At 44.7% G+C, this 17,742-nt stretch overlaps 1 protein-coding gene across 1 annotated transcript; it reads left to right on the forward strand.

Annotated features, from left to right (window-relative positions):
- Positions 1–214: 214 nt before the first annotated feature.
- si:dkey-234i14.6 lies at positions 215–16,267 on the forward strand. The gene is made up of 5 exons (XM_048256097.1): positions 215–1,309; positions 4,671–4,847; positions 8,924–9,142; positions 11,915–12,128; positions 15,451–16,267. Exons 1-5 carry the CDS (start codon positions 824–826, stop codon positions 15,627–15,629), a joined length of 1,275 nt encoding a protein of 424 aa, XP_048112054.1. The 5' UTR covers positions 215–823; the 3' UTR covers positions 15,630–16,267.
- The last annotated feature ends 1,475 nt before the right edge of the window (positions 16,268–17,742 follow it).

The following is a 17,742-nucleotide window of genomic DNA, read 5'->3' on the forward strand; positions in this document are numbered from 1 at the left end:
GAAATTAATGGCCAGAGTGAATCTGTTTCCCATCAGCGTCTTTGTTTTTAGCTCCATTGAATCAATATGGCTCTGGATAAAACACAGAGCTAGTTATGGGCCCTCTGAGCCTCTGAAGCTAAAAATACATCACGGTCAAGTTACAAAAATCGACTCGTGCCCTGGTGTAGCTCTGCGTCCTTCTACTAAGCGCTAGAATGAAACTGATAATTCAACCGATCTGTGTGCAATTCAAAGGTCGCCACATCCGAAACTTTATTTGGAAAATTAATATCGTGTCCCCTCAGCCTGAAACGCAAGCAACATCGATGCAATATGCCTTAGAAAACACAATTCACAATCCCGTTATTGTTCAAAACTATGGCAAAAACTGCGCGCACCCACGTGTACAGCACCTGCAGCCTGGAGAGACCGCGCTGGTTTGGGAAGAGCCCTGTCCCAGGCAGGGCGCGCGCAGAGGCGTTCCTTCAGCAGGGCTACACAACGTCGAAGCCACGGAGGCTCAAGCAGCCCCGGCAGCACTGTGTTACCCGGAGGGTTTGAAATCCAGCTCACGCGGCTGGGGAAGAGGGAACAGTACCAGTACCAGTTTATGATTCCAACTGCTCATCATAGTGAGTGTTTTCAGAAATGTGAACTGCCGTGCTGGACTCATTGCACTTTTCCGACTTATCGCCACCTCAAGATAGCCCCGATGCTTGCGTGTCGGCTACATTTGGTTCATGGGCAACCGTGTTGCAGATGGATTTAAAACGACTATCCAACAAGTGAAAACAGAAGGTTTTTTCACCCTCTTAATTAATTATCTTTCTTTAAACTCGACATGGACGGAGCACGAACTGAAAATCCTGGGGACCTTATCAACAGCAGCGTGGAAGAGGAGAACTACCGAGCCCTCGTCTACGACACAGCACTCAGCACTTTCCTGGCGGTGGTAGTGTATGTGGTCGTCAAAGTGAGCTTAGACCGGATTAGGCAATGGCGAGCTCGGATATCGGTTCTGATTGTGGGTTCTGGTCCTGTTGGTCTGACCGCCGCGTTGGTCGCTGTTCGCTCGGGAAAGGTGCTGAAACTCACGGTATTGGATGAGCGCTACAGGACCGCGCTGCTGTGCAGACCACAGCAGATCGCACTGGACCCCCGCAGCGTCAGGTTCCTGTTGGGCTTGGGAGTAGACTTTGATAACATGGAGGGGTGCTGGCACAACGACCACTTCTTCACTAAGATTGGCGTGTTCCAGGAGTACCTGCTCAGCATTCTGGAGCAAAAGAAGCAAAAGGTCGATATTAAAGTTCACCTGGGAACAAAGGTAAAATTGTACAACTAGCTGATTTTAAATATCACCCAAATTAAACCTTCTTCCTTTGGCACTCACACAATCAGGGATTAGGCATGCTGACTTTCTGACCTGTCAAGCGTGCAGAGGGTCTGACTGACTTAAACTCTTACAGATTGTTGGGCATTCAGATATGGGCTAGAGCCTAAGCACCATGCATGAATTGTGCATGGTTACTGCAATTATTCCTATTGAGAATGAGACTCTTAAGAATGTGTGGATGCAGCCAAGTTATAATTCACTGCCTGTCAAATGCCTCATTAGAGGGATAAGTAGTGTTATGCAAGTGAACAAGCTGTCATGTTAGATATAGTTTTGGCTGGAAATATAGGACTATGGATGAACCTTTGATGGGCCTAAGGATTGTATTCCTAAAATCATGTCTCAGGGAGCCAGTTTGACTTTTGCAGTATTGCAGGATTTACTTTAAAGACTCACTTCCCCTCCTGAACAATAGGAAGCATTCATCCCTGGTCTTGGGAGACAAAGCGTTTCAGAACACTATTGTAGCCTTGTTATCAGGTTGCTAAGTTACTTTGTGACATGATGATTAATGCCATCCAGGGACATGGATTATTTTGTTTTTCTATTCCCCTGCCTGTGAAGCCCATGGAAGAGGTGAGGGGTGGCGGTGGAGGCAGAACACAAATATTCAGACTAGTCTAGACACAGATGGGAGTGATCTGCTCCCTTTGATGTCAGATGTAATTTCCAGTGCAGGCATGAATCAAAGCCAATGGGATCGGACCTGTTTACCTCTCCCACTTGAGGAGATGTGTGTCCGTCTGGGGTGACTTTAATATACCCCTGTGATTGTGGCTTCGAACGTAGATAGCATCCCGCTCAGAATGCAGCAGCCAATATTAGAATGCATAATCCAGTCCCTCCAGGATATTTATCTCTGTCACGGCTATGGAACTGAGTTGCTGAGCACACCATGGGTTAGGACTTGTCTGAGCAGTAGCGGCTGAAGTATTAATAGCTTGCAATAAAACATGAAATGACAGCTCATGTTTTGTTTCTGACCAATAACAGTGACGTGTTGGTTATTCAGCAAAAGAGCCACGTAAGTGTTTTATAAATGACAGATATAGCCTGGAGAGGATTCTGAATAGTCGTATAATGACCTGCCAACCAGCTCTCCAACCCTTAAGTTGTGTGACAACTGACATTTTGAACTTTGACCCATGACTGGTAGTTGCACAATTCAACCCTCAGTTGAATCCCTTCAGTCCGTTGTTGTCATGGCACATTTGAAGAGGTTTCCTCTCTCTCTCTCTCTCTCTCTCGTCATTTTAAAATGGTTTAGCCCAGTCCAGTCCTGCAGGGGACACTGGATGTAGACTGTGTTAGAGGGGAAGCTTGAACACTAAACAGTGATTGGGATTGTGAGCTAAAGCCCCCTGTTGGTTTGTAGCTTCTTGAAGCTGTGGCTGTGGCCGAGGCCAATCTCCATATTGGATTTGCTCCCTGCTGTGCGGCTCTGTGTGTGCTACAGTTGCTCCGAGGCTGATTGTGTGTAAGGTGGACACAGACGAGAGTGCTGACGCATGTCCCCCTCTGGCACCAGTAATAAAGTGATTTAATAGATCCAGTGTTCACACTGGGGACTCGTCTAGATAGAATTCATCCCGAGGTAACTTGATTGCCCCCGGGCTTCAGAGACAGAGGAGAGGTCTCAGCCGCTCTCTCTCCTCTCTCTCACAAGGAGATGGCTCCCTCTCTCTTCAGATAGGGGAGAGCATGACCTTTTCCCTAACACACCACACACACACACACACACACACACACACACACACACACACACACACACACACACACTGACTCTCAGGTCTTGATGTCTTTTCAGATGTTAAGATCAGAAACTCTCATACGCATGCACACACACACACACTCATACACCCCCCTTGTTTACTCTCTCTCTCCCTCTGTTTTTTTCTCTCTCTCTCTATTACTGCCCGTGTCTGTCTCAGTGTGTTTTATTCAGAGACCAACTGACCTTTAAAAAGAAATATGATGCTGACACAGGATCAGTGAAACATTGCGTTATGCTCCATTTTCTAATTAAATGCATATACAATGTCTTAGTGATATAACTCTGCATACAGCCTGTTCTGTTTTAGGTATTCCTGTGGCAGAATTGTGATAGTGCCAGTGCTTGTGTTGGTTTAAAGGAATATGACCTCCCACCAGGTGAATTTAATCATTTGTGATTTACTTCAGTGTTTAACTATCAGTCTCTAAACTGTAAATATTATCATGTGAGTGTGAATGTTGATGTCACATTAGTGGCATATCCTGTACTGCAGGATACCCACTGTGACTGTGTAAACTAAAGCAGGTTAAACAAACCTTCATATTTGTACAACACACACACACACACACACACACACACACACACACACACACACACACAGACACACACAGACACACACAGACACACACACACACACACACAGAGAGAGAGAGAGAGAGAGAGAGAGAGGGGAAGAGATTCTTAAAGGGCCAGCTTAGTCTCTGCTCAGCCACCTTGTTTGTGACACACACCCACACATCCTCACATACCCACACTTACACACAGGCATGCACACATGCACACACACACACACACACACACACACACACACACACACACACACACACACACACACACACACAACACATACTTGAAAACATCTTCAAGGAGGGCTCCAGGATCACCTGTTGTCCTCAATTTGTAAATACAGGTTTAGGATACATATTTGATTTTCAAATCCAATGACTGAAATATGAAGACATCAATCCCAGTGTCACTTTGGGAAATCAATTTGGCTAACTGAACATTACTCAACATTATTAAGGATGCTTTTGAACAGCCTGATGGCTTCTACTATGTAATATAGCTGTTTTAAATGTGTCAGTCAGAATGAGGTCAGTGTTATTTTGATTTGTTTGGCTTAGCGGATGACGTGCCAAACATCCCCATCTGGCCATGCTGTGGCAGAATAGAGCGCGAGTGGGAACTGTGAGTCACATGGGCCTGTGTGTGTGTGTGCCCTGTGTGTCTCCACATCTGACTGATGTGCTTCAGAGAACTTCCAGATTTGTGTGTCTGAAGAGATTTACTGAGGAAGTCACACTTTGATAGTGTGGAGCTTGAAATGGCATATTTAGGACTAGGTCATGCCTCACCAAAATACTAAAGAGCCTCATCTGACCTTCATAGTCCTCAAATGCTCTCTCTCTCTCTCTCTCTCTCTCTATCAGTTTTCTCCCTGTGTGCTATTCACTTCTGTCTGTTCTTTCTCTCTCCAACATGGTGACTGTGCTCTGTCTCTCCTGCTTGCCCTCTCAGTTCTCCGAGGACTACCTGCGGCGGATCCCGTGTGGGCAGTGGCCGCGGGTGATTGTGGTTGCGGACGGCTCTTGTGGGGATTCCTGCTCGGTGCTGGGCATCAGCTCAGACTACTTAGTGGAGTCCTGCCATGCCTACGGAGCCAACGCCACCATTGAAAGACTGGACCAGCGGCAGGTCAGACCTACTGTACAAGACTTACAACACTCCTAACAAAACGTGCTTCATATTATGTTTTTGTGGATTTGTAGAGAGGACAGGAAATGAGTGATAGAGAGATATGGTGTGAGTGGGTTCAGGAAATGATGTCTGGTTGTGGATCCTGGGTTCCGGTGGGCACTGAACCCATATGTGCCAAAGGACACCAACTCTACAGCTGCACCACGGTTCCTGATTTTTAATGATTTTTTTTAGACTGATAATAACTGGTTTTATGTCAGTGGTTGGTTTTCCCCAATTATGAGATGTCTGAGGAAATCCTTTCTATTCTTTTTTCTATTTCCTGTGTGTGTGAAAATTGTATGTGTGAACACATACTATTTTTAAACCTTCATAGGACCCACTTATTTTGTCAAACTGTCTGACTGTATCAGAGTCAATCAGCCAGGAGGACACATATGGGAGAGAGAGAGAGAGAAAGAAACAGAGCGAGAGAGAAAGAGAGAAAGAGAGAGAGAGAGAAAGAGAGAGAGAGAGAGAGAGAGAGAGAGAGAGAGAGAGAGAGATCACAGGTACGTATTATAGCCGGGCTATATCAGGCTCCGGTGCTCTGATCATCATGTGTGCTTGCCTCCATGGAGCCTCTTTCTGCATCTGAGCTGTCTGTTCCGCTGACCCCTCCTGGCCTGGCCTCTGGGCTGAATATGGATGCAGTGCAGATGCACAGAGCTGATAGGCGCAGGGGGGCCCTTCCTGTGGCGAGTGGCTGACACCAGCATGAATAGGGGTGAGGAAATGAATGAGTAATGAATGATTAGCGCGCCTCGGTGAGGGGAAAATAAAAGGTCGGTGACGCAGCCAGCCGCTGCACAACAAACCCCAGACAATTAGCACAAGCTTCCTGCATCGCCTCTTGCGCATCTACTCAAGCATTTGATTTGCACATTTATCACACCTGTCTTTTTGTCTCTGTTTACTTTCTCTCACGACACCACACAGCCGCTCATATGTCATGGTAAAGTAAAAACTACGGCGGAAATAGCTTAGTCAGTCTATTTTCAGTCTTGCTTTAGTCTGGACCTGCGGCGGCCACCTGTCAGTAATCAGCTGATGCAGTGCTGGGGTCTGCGGGGAAGTAAAGCAGCCAGTAGGCTACTGGGCAGCAGTAATGACCTCGCAGGCTTGAGATGGATTGAGGCTGGATCACTTTGGCTCAGACATTCCTCTATCTCAACTGGGAGAGCAGCATGGTGGGAACACCAGGCAGAGTTCCAGGCAGCACAGTGAACAAGTAAAAACATACATTAGCTATATATTCTAAATATATATCTATAAATCTATAAATTCTAAAACAAAGATGTTTTTTACTACTTCAAAATCTGATAACCTTACATTTTCCGGTAGCCATAGGTGTGTAGATTTGAACAAAATCTGGTTTGATTCTTACAGGGGCTTTTACTGCCTGAAATATCCGATTTTGTTTACCACGCTTGGAGTTTAGTGCTGGGCTGGTGGGTGCCTATTTCCGGCCTTTCACATGGCACATCAACGGTTAGACTGAGAATTCTCGTCACAAATCAAAATTCTACTGGAGCTCCAAGCGGATTTGTACACGCAGCCTTACAACACTGTTTACAGCTCTTGGAGTCACGATAAAATTTCCTTTTTGGTACATAGCTAATTTAGATACACTTATGGTGTGGGTGCTTGCGTTTCTTTAGGAATCCACCGTCTTGGTTTGCATAGAAATTGATAATAAGTGACACATACACGTAAGAGGGCAGAAATAAGGGACTGGAGGTAATAGGTGACGTTCCGATACACTACTGTTCAAAAGTGTGAGGTCACTTAGAAATTTCCATTCCACTCCATTATAGACAGAGTACCAGCTGAGATCAGTTGCATTGTTTTCATATTACACTATTGTGCTTACATAATTTTTCAGATTACACTATGTGCTTACATAATTATATTATGTGCTTACATAATTGTATAATTGCAAAAGGGTTCTCCAATGTTTTCTCTGCTAGCCTTTTAAAATTATATCAGATTAGTAAACAGAATATGCCTTTGGAACATTGGATGTATGGTTGCTGATAATGGGCAATGTAGATATTGCATTACTGTAACAGTCATTTACAACATTAATGATGAAAACAAGGACAAGTGACCCCAAACTTTTGAATGGCAGTGTATCTTCTGTTTTATTTTTAATAAAATAGAAACTAAATATAACAAATTGTAGTGACTAGAACTTTACTTAGAAAGAATTTAGTGACACTAAACACTTGCACATTGCTAACACTTCAGGTCTACCTCAAGTACTACGTTTCTATTGTGTATCTGCTTTCTGTAGATATGAGAGCCTGTGTCTATCTTGCTGAGAGAGTTTGTTTTTCTGGACCTGTTCATGTAGATGTGTGCATCAGATAGGGGAACCTGGGGAGAGGACAGGCAGCAAAATGAAGGCTGATTGCCACAGTGCCAGCCAGACTGTGATATTTGCACAGCTACTCATCAAACACCTTACATGGCCTAACAGCTCCACGGCTGGTTAGATAAACAACTAGCATAGTGTTGAGTATGATGAGCTAGCTAAATTTGTTCACTTTATTTGTATGACATAAAGAGAACGAGAGCTTAAAAAGATGCATCCAAAAATGTCTATACTGTATAATACATGCCCGAGAACAGCAGAGATGTCTCAATTTCATTCTCCTGACATCCTCATATCTAAATGCACACTCAAATATGTGCCACACACACACACACACACACACACACACACACACACACACACACACACACACACACACACACACACACACACACACACACACACACACACACACACACAAAGACTGAAGAAAGTGTACAATCTGAGGTTCATATTTCATAAGACAGCAAAAAGCTAACATTTAATTTCCTGATTTGACCTCAGCTGATTGCCCTGAAGTTTGCTGAAGGTATTGAATTGTTTTTGTGTGGATGCTTCTGTTGCCAAGTCCAGGAAATCTGCTCCGTGCAATCTAATTTCCCTCATTTCATTTGCTGCTAAATTTGATCAGTTTGGATGTGGAGGAAGTAAAAGGTTCCCTCTAGTGCACTTGAGCACTGCAGAGCTGGGAGATTCAGGAGCTTAGAGATAAGTAAAGAGAAGGTCAAGGGGACGAGGAAAACACACGAAGACCAGTCATTTGAATGGACAAGGAAGTCTAACATTTTAAAGGAGTGTGCTGGTGGCAGAAATCCCAAACTGCAAAACATTGGTGCTGATTTTATCACATGGTATGCATCACTGAGCATATCTACACTTGTTTTAGAATGGTTATATTTAACCACAAGCAACACGACACTACAGCTTAATTATATACCATCCTCTGATGGTGGTGTAAATGATTCATATATCTGAGTGAATGTATACTCACTGTACCACTCACTGCAAATGGCCCTTTACTAATTAGCTTGACAGCTCACCCTTTGCCTAGTGCCTCCAGTTACCTCCTCCAGAACCCAGTACAGTGTCTCATAAGGAGCTCAGTAAGGAGCTGTAGAAGAAGTGTTTTGTTCTTTGGCAGGTCTGTCAGCAAATGCACTGATGTGCCATATCTTTCTGTTCCTTACTGCCTTAGCTCTGGAATACATCCTTATCCCATCCACTGCCATCATGAGCTGACTTCTTTATGCAGACAGAGATCAGTTTATCCGTTTATATCATTTGAGCTCATATACTGGCTACAGTGCAGTAGAAGAGAGAAAGTGTAAGTGTAAGCAGGTAGGAGAAGGAGAGAGACATAGAAGGAGAAAGAAAGAGAAAAGGAGAGTGCAGTAATTATCAGTGGTTATGAGGGTTGAGGGGCCATTTGTGTTTACTCAACTGTGAGCCAAGTACAATTTTAATTAATTTCAAATGTCAAGGGCTCATTTTCTGCAGTTATTATTATGCTCCACTGTGCATAATGATGTCCTTGAATAACCTCAGAGGAATGAGTTGCCTTTCTTTGTTATCCTTCCTCACAGATTGACCCTAGAATTAAAATCCCATTTGAAAGCTCTTTTCTCATTTTCTCTCATTTTTTTGTATTGTTGTCCAGGTGCCCACTCCTGAGATCAAGGCTCACAGCCTGTACTTTGACCTGTCGGCGTACGGGGTGGACGTACTGAAGGAGCCCCGGGGATCTGGCCACACCACGGCCAAGCCAGGCTTCCACCTCAAGATCTACGGCACATTCCGGAACCGCTACATGGCCCTGGCCTGCACAGCTGCGGACAGCAAGATGATGCGCTTCCTGCGTCACACCACTAACTCCTCGGTATGTGAAACACTATAGATTATTTGAATAACAGCCGACAGGACATCTATCTGGGGCCAAGTGGAGCCGGCCTATTATGACGCACAAGAGCAAGATGAATGTAATGTATATGAATGCCTGGGAAAACAGAGTGCTGCACCTGCACACTGACATGAATGTGCACCACTGCCTGCATGTAGGCCTACTTCTCTACTGGAGAAAGATGAAACTTTTAATGCAGGCCGGGCACCCCATGTCTAAGTTTAACAAAGATCAATGAAGAATTAAAATACCAGACGGTGTGAACGAAGTTTCTGACAACTCAATTTTGCTAAGGACTAGCCTGCCTACTTCTCAATTTCACAGCTGTGGGATGATTTTGAACTCGAGAGCTCACCCCTGCCGGGTATTCCACCCCGTCGGTTTGTGAGTGTCTGTGCGAGTTCATCTCCTCCGGCCCCGGCTCCCTTTGATGTGGAGCGCGCCGTGCTGCGCCGTGTGCATTTCCATGTGAATGGCTGAGACAGGCGAGGGATTGGAGCGTTCACAAAACCCACAAGCTGTTGCTCACCTGCCTGCTGTTACTGGGGAACTTTGTGCCGAGTGGCACTTGTGTCGCAGATGCCGCGTTCCTTCCATGACAAACCTGCAGAATGTGGTTGTAGCAGGCAAGCGGGGTGGGGGGGGGGGGTACCAGGCGAGCGCTTTCTCTCCCACACACTTCCATGTCATAGCTGAGCTGGATTGCAGGAGTGGAATGTAAGTAGCCGGGTGAAACGAACGAAACCAATGATCAAACGAATACGGGAACAGGAAGAGACACCAACTTCAAAACAACTAGGATGCAGGAGTAAATACCGAATAAATGAAGGAATGAATAAATATTAGGATGTCAGGAGAATGAAATGGAGACATCTCTGCTATTCTCAGACATGCATTATATTGCCATTTTATGATGCTTTTCTTTTTGTGGGAAAGGAATGGATTATGGGGCTGATGGCATAAAAGGAAGGATTGCAACAGGAAGGAAAAGAGAGAGGGAGAAAGAGTGTGGTGGAGAGAGAGAGAAAGAGAGAGAGAGAGAGTAGAGAGAGAGAGAAGAAGCAAGATAAATGGAGTTAGGGCCTAATGAGCACATGGCGTCAGAGCACGACATCAGGCCATCACTCAGCGAGACGCTACTGTTACCTGGTTACGGCCCGTGTGTCCATGGGGGCAAGGAGGGGGTTCTGTTGGCAGGGGCGGTGGGGCTGCAGTTGGGAGGGATGCTCAAGGCATGAGTCACAAGCCGCAGCCTCCATCAGGAGATATTTTCTGCTGCCTCTTCGGTGTGACGAAGACACTCGTCCAGATGGTGTAATACGCCATGTCCAGGCCTCTGGTATTATCTTAAAGGAGGCGCAGGTGCACCTTCTTGGAGAGGGCTAATTGTCAGGGTGCTCTGGTCTGAAAAAGGAGACCCAGAGATCAATATGTCTTTGGAGGAAAGCAGCACACTTACTGTAAGCGGTTGTGCACTTTATGCATGATATAGCAGTTGGCCTAAGATTGCCTGAGAAAGGGGAGGGATTAGAGAATTCAAAAAACCCACAGGCTGCTCCTCACTGAAAGAGAATTGAGCCATGTAACGATGTAGGCTCAGCACAGAGGAGATGGGAGGAGATGGGAGATCTCAGATGTTCTTGAAAGGGTAAAACAATGGACACTGGACTGAACATGCCATCCTAAACCTTACAAGCTCGCTATCATGCAGCTTATAGCTCTTTTTGATATTGATGAAGCTTAAAGAATAATTCCGGTATTTAGCACTTTGAGTCTGTCACTGTTTTTTTTGGATCATGGACGGAATTTTGACGATGGGTCTGTGCAGCTTATAGCTCTTTGACTTTTGATATTGATGAAGTGGTGAGTGGTTAGTGGTGTTCATACCGGAATGATCCTTTAATGGTTTTATAGTAATATAGTAAAGGAGCTGGTTGATACATTGAACAGCGGTTATTCATTTGCCATGATTTATTTCACTGTGGCAGTTAAGACTTGTGCCTCTGCAGTGACAAATCATCTTCCAACTGCAGGAGCTTTTCCATCACACAAATCTTCAAATGATCCAGGCCCAGATCTTTCAAATGTCACAGTTTTGGATCTGTTGCTAAAGGGCCTTGCAGAATTTTCCATTTTTTTTCTTGTCCTGAATACAGACGCTTCCAGGCCTAGCATAATAATATAACAGAAAGAGCAGTGGAAATGTTTCATTTTATTAACCCAATACATGTAAAGCCCAGAGCATACAATCAATATGCACTGAACAAAACAATTTAAAAGCACAGTATTGTAATTATGCTCTCATATTAGAATATTATTATTGTAAGTCTGCAAACATTTTTGTTAAAACTCCTTATTGTAGCTGCTGATGAAGGGAAGGGACTTGCTACCAGGTACTCATAATAATGGTACTCAAAGATGGATTAGAACATGGGTGCATGCAGATATGTTTTATATAGCAATATGTCCTTTAAGTTGATCTTTTTTTACTGCTCTGCTTCATTTCCTTTCATGTTGCTTATCTTGTTGGTTCATTCATTCGGTTAAGTGACCTTGAATTAAGATAAGGCACTGTGTCAGCTGTGCTGGAGTCTTGCTCTCCTGCTCTTGCACTGACTGCACCACTGACGACTACACACACACACACACACACACACACACACACACACACACACACACACACACACACACAAAGACAGGCACACAGTCACACACTTCATCTTGGACATTAAAAAGTCCTCCCTTTTATAGATCATGAAGAACATCTTCCACCAGTCCTTTAATGCCTATAAGACGGACATCGAGCCGCGGCTGAGTGAGTTGACCTTGCACCGCATGCAGTGCAGCCGGAAGCTGTTTGAGATCATGCTGTCGCATCGGCGCGTCAATGCCGCCTACATCGAGGGCGACAACGTAGCGGTGACCGTGGAGGGAGAGGCAGCACGCGTGCTCAACTTTGACACAGGTGAGGCCATGGGCTTAAAAAGAGGGATGAGGTATGCAGGCAAAGAAAGGAAAGGGAAGTAGAGAAAAGAATGATGTCAGAAAAGAGGGATGTCAATTTGAACACTTTACTTGAGCCCAGTATTTACAAAGTATTATTACGTAATGCATTCAAGGGTTATAAAGGAATAAAGATGCATATTAGTCTATGTAATTATTTATACATAGTTGAAAAGGTAGATCAGTTTAGAAATTCTGTCTTTGATTTTGCTTATCCTTGTTTTCTACGAGCCATGAGGGAGTTATTTGGGGCTTTTTTAACTGCAGGCTCATGCCAGTTGAGCCAAGTAGCCTGTACCCCTAAGTTCTCTGAGTCATAGTAAGAACTGTGTCTGAGACACTTTGTCTCTACACTTAATAACCCCTACTCATTGTGCGCATGCGCGCTCGCGCGTGTGTGTGTGTGTGTGTGTGTGTGTGTGTGTGTGTGTGTGTGTGTGTGTGCGTGTGTGTGTGTGTGTGTGTGTGTGTGCGTGTGTCCGTGTGTGTGCGTGTGTGTGTGTGTGTGTGTGTGTGTGCGTGTGTGCGTGTGTGTAGGAAGTGTGGGTGAGAAAGCAGCCAAGCGACTAGAATAGATGTGAGAGGGTGACTTTTGTGCTCAGCGACAGTCGTTATGAAACGCTCTCCACCACACAGCCAATCACAGACACTCACTGTGGCTCAGTGACAGGCCCTCTCTCTCTCTCTCTCGCCAGGCCGTCGCGGCACCTCTCCCTCTCGTGTGTCACTCCCAGAGGTGGAAAGTAACTAAATACATTTACTCATTTTACTGTATTGAGTAGTTTTTTTTGTGTATTTTGTATTTTTTAAGTAGTTTTTCAAATTAGTACTTTTATTTTTACTTGATTACGTTTTGAGTGAAGTATTATACTTCGCTACATCACAAATCCCATGCGTTACTGAGTAAAAAAAAAAAAGTTAAGACTAACGACAACCGAAAGGAAGGGGGGAAATTGCGCCCGGAACCACTAGAATGATCAGCAGAAAGAGATGGAGATGGAAGTGGATCACGAGATAGGCTACCTCAGATTACCTGTGTAACCGAGGAAAGTGTATTTTCCGCTCTTTCAATGGGTTGCCTCAGTTCTATTGCGGAGATATTCAAGCAGTTTAACACCATGGGATTTTGTGTTTTAACGTGTGTGCTCATCTTTCTTTGGAAAGAAGTTTATTAGCATCTGTTTCCCCTCATTTTCATCTCTCTTTTTGTCGTTTTTGCCTTTGTTTTTTGGTAATCCGACTTGGTTTTCTTGGAGAAAGACATTGTACCAGCAGCACAACAATTAGCTGTCCACTACTAGCGATGCTCAACTATGTAAACAAAATGAGATACCTTATCAATCGCTGTGCAGGCGGACCAAACCATTTTGCGCTTTAGCAAGGGAGAGTGAGAGTGACCTTTGACCTTGTCAAACTCATATTAGGTAGTGGGCCGGATTTGTTGAAATGAAACCTCGTTGGGGCAGCCTTAGCCCACTGGTTAGCACTCTGGACTTGTAACCGGAGGGTTGCCGGTTCGAGCCCCGACCAGTGGGCCGTGGCTGAAGTGCCCTTGAGCAAGGCACCTAACCCCTCACTGCTCCCCGAGCGCCGCAGTTATAGCAGGCAGCTCACTGCACCGGGATTAGTGTGTGCTTTACCGCACTGTGTGTGTGTTCACTGTGTGCTGTTTGTGTTTCACTAATTCACCGATTGGGTTAAATGCAGAGACCAAATTTCCCTCACGGGATCAAAAAGTATATATACTTACAGTCATGGTCATTATAATTTTTCTGCTGTCATATACTGCCCTACTTCCATGTTAGTTTTTCTGCTAATTCCTTGCTGAGGATGGTTTGTAGTGCTAGGTTTAATCAATTTGTCATATCATAGAAATATTGCTTATAACACATTGTTGAAGACAACTGGATGTGAATTTCTTTTTTTTTTTCTAATTTTCCCTTCCTACCAAAAACATCTGGGGTATGAAACCTGCTGGCGGGCCTGATGTTTGACACCCCTGCCTTATACAGTCTTCACTATTTTTTTGTATACAAAATTTAGTCAGTCAAACTTTACATTTCGTCTGACATTCATTTTGACATTTAATTTGGAAATTAAAATAAGATATACTTCAGACTTTTCAAGGGCCTTCTCTTCCATTGGGGCCCTGTAATCAGTCCCAGTTTTCCCACAGTCCGAGGCCCTTGGATCTGCTGAACTCCTTTACAAATAGAGTTTCTCTCTGAAACTCAACATGGGCCTGCCTGCCTCAGATGCCTGTGAGCAGCTTTTCAGTTGTGCTGGATTACTGTTCACTGCAAAGTGAGCAAGGATGAGCACAACTAATTGTGCGATTTTTCACATAATCTCCGTTTCAGCAGCTACTGTAGGTAGCCAGGCAGCTGCAGCGCTACACTCTGGGGGGCATGAACATGGGGGCTCACGAACATGCCCCCAGAATGTAGCGCGGTAGCTGCCTGGCTACTTTAGCTGCTGGCTGCAGCCACTAGAGCTGGGTAAAACCGACCCCCCACACACACAAAAAAAGTAACTAAGTAACTTTTACTTAAAGTACATTTTAAATGAACTACTTTTTACTTTTACTTGAGTACATTTTCAGATGGGTAATTTAACTTGTACTTGAGTAATATTTCATCAAAGTATTGGTACTTTTACTTGAGTACAATATTTTAGTACTTATTCCACCTCTGGTCACTCGCTCCTCTTCATAAACTGTGCCAGTAGCGCTCCTATTTAGCCCCCTACACCAGCATCAAGCCTTCCTTTGTATTAGGAAGCAGCCCTGGACTCCACAGCCTGCTTCTCACAGGTTGTTTTTGTGCCTCACTCTCTGATTGGCTCTGGTCTCTGATATGTGAGCTGTGTGCTGCGGGGAGAGAGCCCCAGGTTTTAGAGCACACATTTGAGATGCACTGTGCAGCGTCATCACAGTGGGAGGTGTGTGCAGTCGGTGTGATGGGGGGCAAAGAACGAAGTCCCACATGATGTCAAGAAGCAGAGCAGGGAGACCGCAAACATGGAGGAGTGAGGGGGAGCCAGGGTCAGATAAGGGAGCAGAGGGGCGCTGCTGGCATACACTCCAAGTGCACCTGCTTAAGTGCAAGTAAATGTACAGCTTAGATTAAAGCAGATGCACAGTGGTTAATATAGAGTGTGCCGAGGCAGCAGTTTCAAGGCCCTGAGGTGGGCCATTGGGCTGTACCGGCTGAGTTAAGTGCTGGCAGGCCAGGCGTGTGGTGGTGGTGGAGGAGACTGAGCTGTGCTGTGCTCTTTCCCTGAAGGCTGCGGGGTGAACCTGGGCATGAGGGGTCTGGAGGCCCTGGGGACCTTCATCTACCGGACAGCCACCGCACTGGACCAGAACGACGTGTTTGAGGCGCTCGCCGCCAAAATACAGCATTCCAAACAGGTGGCTGAGACCTTCAGACAAACAGGGCTGGCCTCAACCATGTTTGAGTGACGGAGACTAGATAGACAGAAGTATTGGGACACCTGCCATTACACCCACAGGAACGTTGATGACATCCCATTCAACATCCATATGTATTTATATGGACCCCCCACCTCTTTTGCAGCTGTATTAGCGTCCACTGTTTTGCGAAGGATTTGAGAGTGTCTGGACATTTTGCCCATTTATTCAGTATTTGTGAGTTCAGGCACTGATGTTAGACAAGAAGGCCTGGCTCGCAATATCTCTTCTAGTTCCTCCAAAAGGTATTTGATAGCATATACAACCCTGTTTTCAGTGGATGAGGCAAGTTCTTTCACACCAACAATGTCTTCATGGACCTTGCTTTGTGCACTGTGTTACAGTAAAGCCAGAAATGAAAAGGACTTCCCCGAAATGTTCCCAAAAAGTTGGAAATATACAATGATCCATAATTTCTTGGAATACTGAAACATTAATATTTCCCTTCACTAACCCAATCCCAACCTCTGAAATGGCATTATCCTTTAACCAACATCACTGCACACAGTGCACAGAGCAGGGTCCATGCAGACACGTGTAAGTGATTTCGGTATGGAAGAACGTGACTGGCTTGCAGAGAACAGGGTTTTCTACATCATCAAACACCTTTGGGAGGAACAGCAGACATTGCAAGCCACGTCAGTGCCTTCAAAACACTCTTCTGAATGAATGCCTAAAATCGAAATCCTTCCCAGTGCCTAAAGGGGAACTCCATGAATACAAAACAGTTACTTCTGAATGAATGTGTGTGTGTGTGTGTGTGTGTGTGTGTGTGTGTGTGTGTGTGTGTGTGTGTGTGTGTGTGTGTGTGTGTGTGTGTGTGTGTGTGTGTTTGTGCGTATGCAAGGTAAGAAAATGGACACAGAATGTGTTATAAAAAGAGTGGCCCAAGGTTTGGTGGGAAATTGAATTGTATTGTGACAGCTGTTGGTGTTCTTTGTGCCAAATACAAACCAAACTTCTGTTTTGTAAATGTCTCGATTCTTGGTTTTTCAAATTCTTTGATATTGTTTTTCACATAAAGTTGTTGTATACTTGTATACTGTTGAAGAGGTAAAGTGAATGTAATTGAAGTTTGTCAGCTCTGTTTGCGGACATTGATAGATGCTGTTTTGTGCCAAATATTTGTAAAATTGAAGGAGGTTTTATTGATTTTACTTCACCACATTTTCAAGGTCTTGGTTAATTCCCCTAAATTTGTTATCATTTCACAAACTCTGACCATGCCTTCAACCGAAATGAAATTGATAGGTTTTGGTGCTCCACGCTATGTCCGGAGGTGTTGCTGGAAGGTGAGCTCTGTGAGGTGTGATGGGACAGAACTCTAGTCTCTCAGACTCTTACTCAAACACACACTAAAAGCCCTGGCAGAAGTCTGGCAAATTATGTCCTTGACGACAGTGTATAAATAAAAAGTGGATGTTTCTATTGATTTATGCTTCATGACATTGTGTTTAATTCAGAAATGGGTTTATCAGCATGGTGAAGAGGCCAGTGCCAAGCTCGCTCACAGTAAGGTAATGTCAAATCAAAAGAACACTCATCTTTAGGTTTTGCTGCGGCAGTTACTTACAATGTAACAGTGCCACCTGCTGTTCTCTCTGGGTGACAACATATTAAAGGACAACAGGGATAGCCTGACGAGCCAGACCCACATTAAAATGTAGGGTCTGGGCACTCACCATTCGCAGTGCTCAGTCCGAGGGGCGGGATAATCGGTTGTCTTTCAAATTCCCTCTGCACGCAATAGGACAGTGCTGAGTCCCATACGTTTCCCACCAGTGGAGCTAGTTGGCTAGTTCAAACTTTTGCCAACTTAATAAAAGCTTAACTCGTGTCACACTGTTCGCCAACAGCAACATCCATCTTATTTGTTTTCAAGTAGCAGGGAATTCAAGCCACACCGTTGCAACTCTGCCATCAATCATTATGTTAAGCCCGCCTAACGTCTTTATACACGATTTGATTGGCCTGATAGAAGTTTAATTTTTCGAGCTCACAAGCCAACAGAGAGTTGCTAGACTAGCCCTGGCAGCAAATGTAATTTAGGGTGCGTCTAGATTTCTAGGCTACAACAGGGATGCAACCCTGACAAATGTGTGTG

Source organism: Alosa alosa, chromosome 11, assembly GCF_017589495.1.
Source record: "Alosa alosa isolate M-15738 ecotype Scorff River chromosome 11, AALO_Geno_1.1, whole genome shotgun sequence".
NCBI lineage: Eukaryota > Metazoa > Chordata > Actinopteri > Clupeiformes > Clupeidae > Alosa > Alosa alosa.

Bases quoted from the DNA above. Each gene is read 5' to 3' on its own strand.
- si:dkey-234i14.6 (XM_048256097.1), top strand. From the start codon at position 824: ATGGACGGAGCACGAACTGAAAATCCTGGGGACCTTATCAACAGCAGC. The intron at 1,310-4,670 runs GTAAAATTGTAC...TTGCCCTCTCAG, and splicing joins AAGTTCACCTGGGAACAAAG to TTCTCCGAGGACTACCTGCG. The intron at 4,848-8,923 runs GTCAGACCTACT...ATTGTTGTCCAG, and splicing joins AAAGACTGGACCAGCGGCAG to GTGCCCACTCCTGAGATCAA.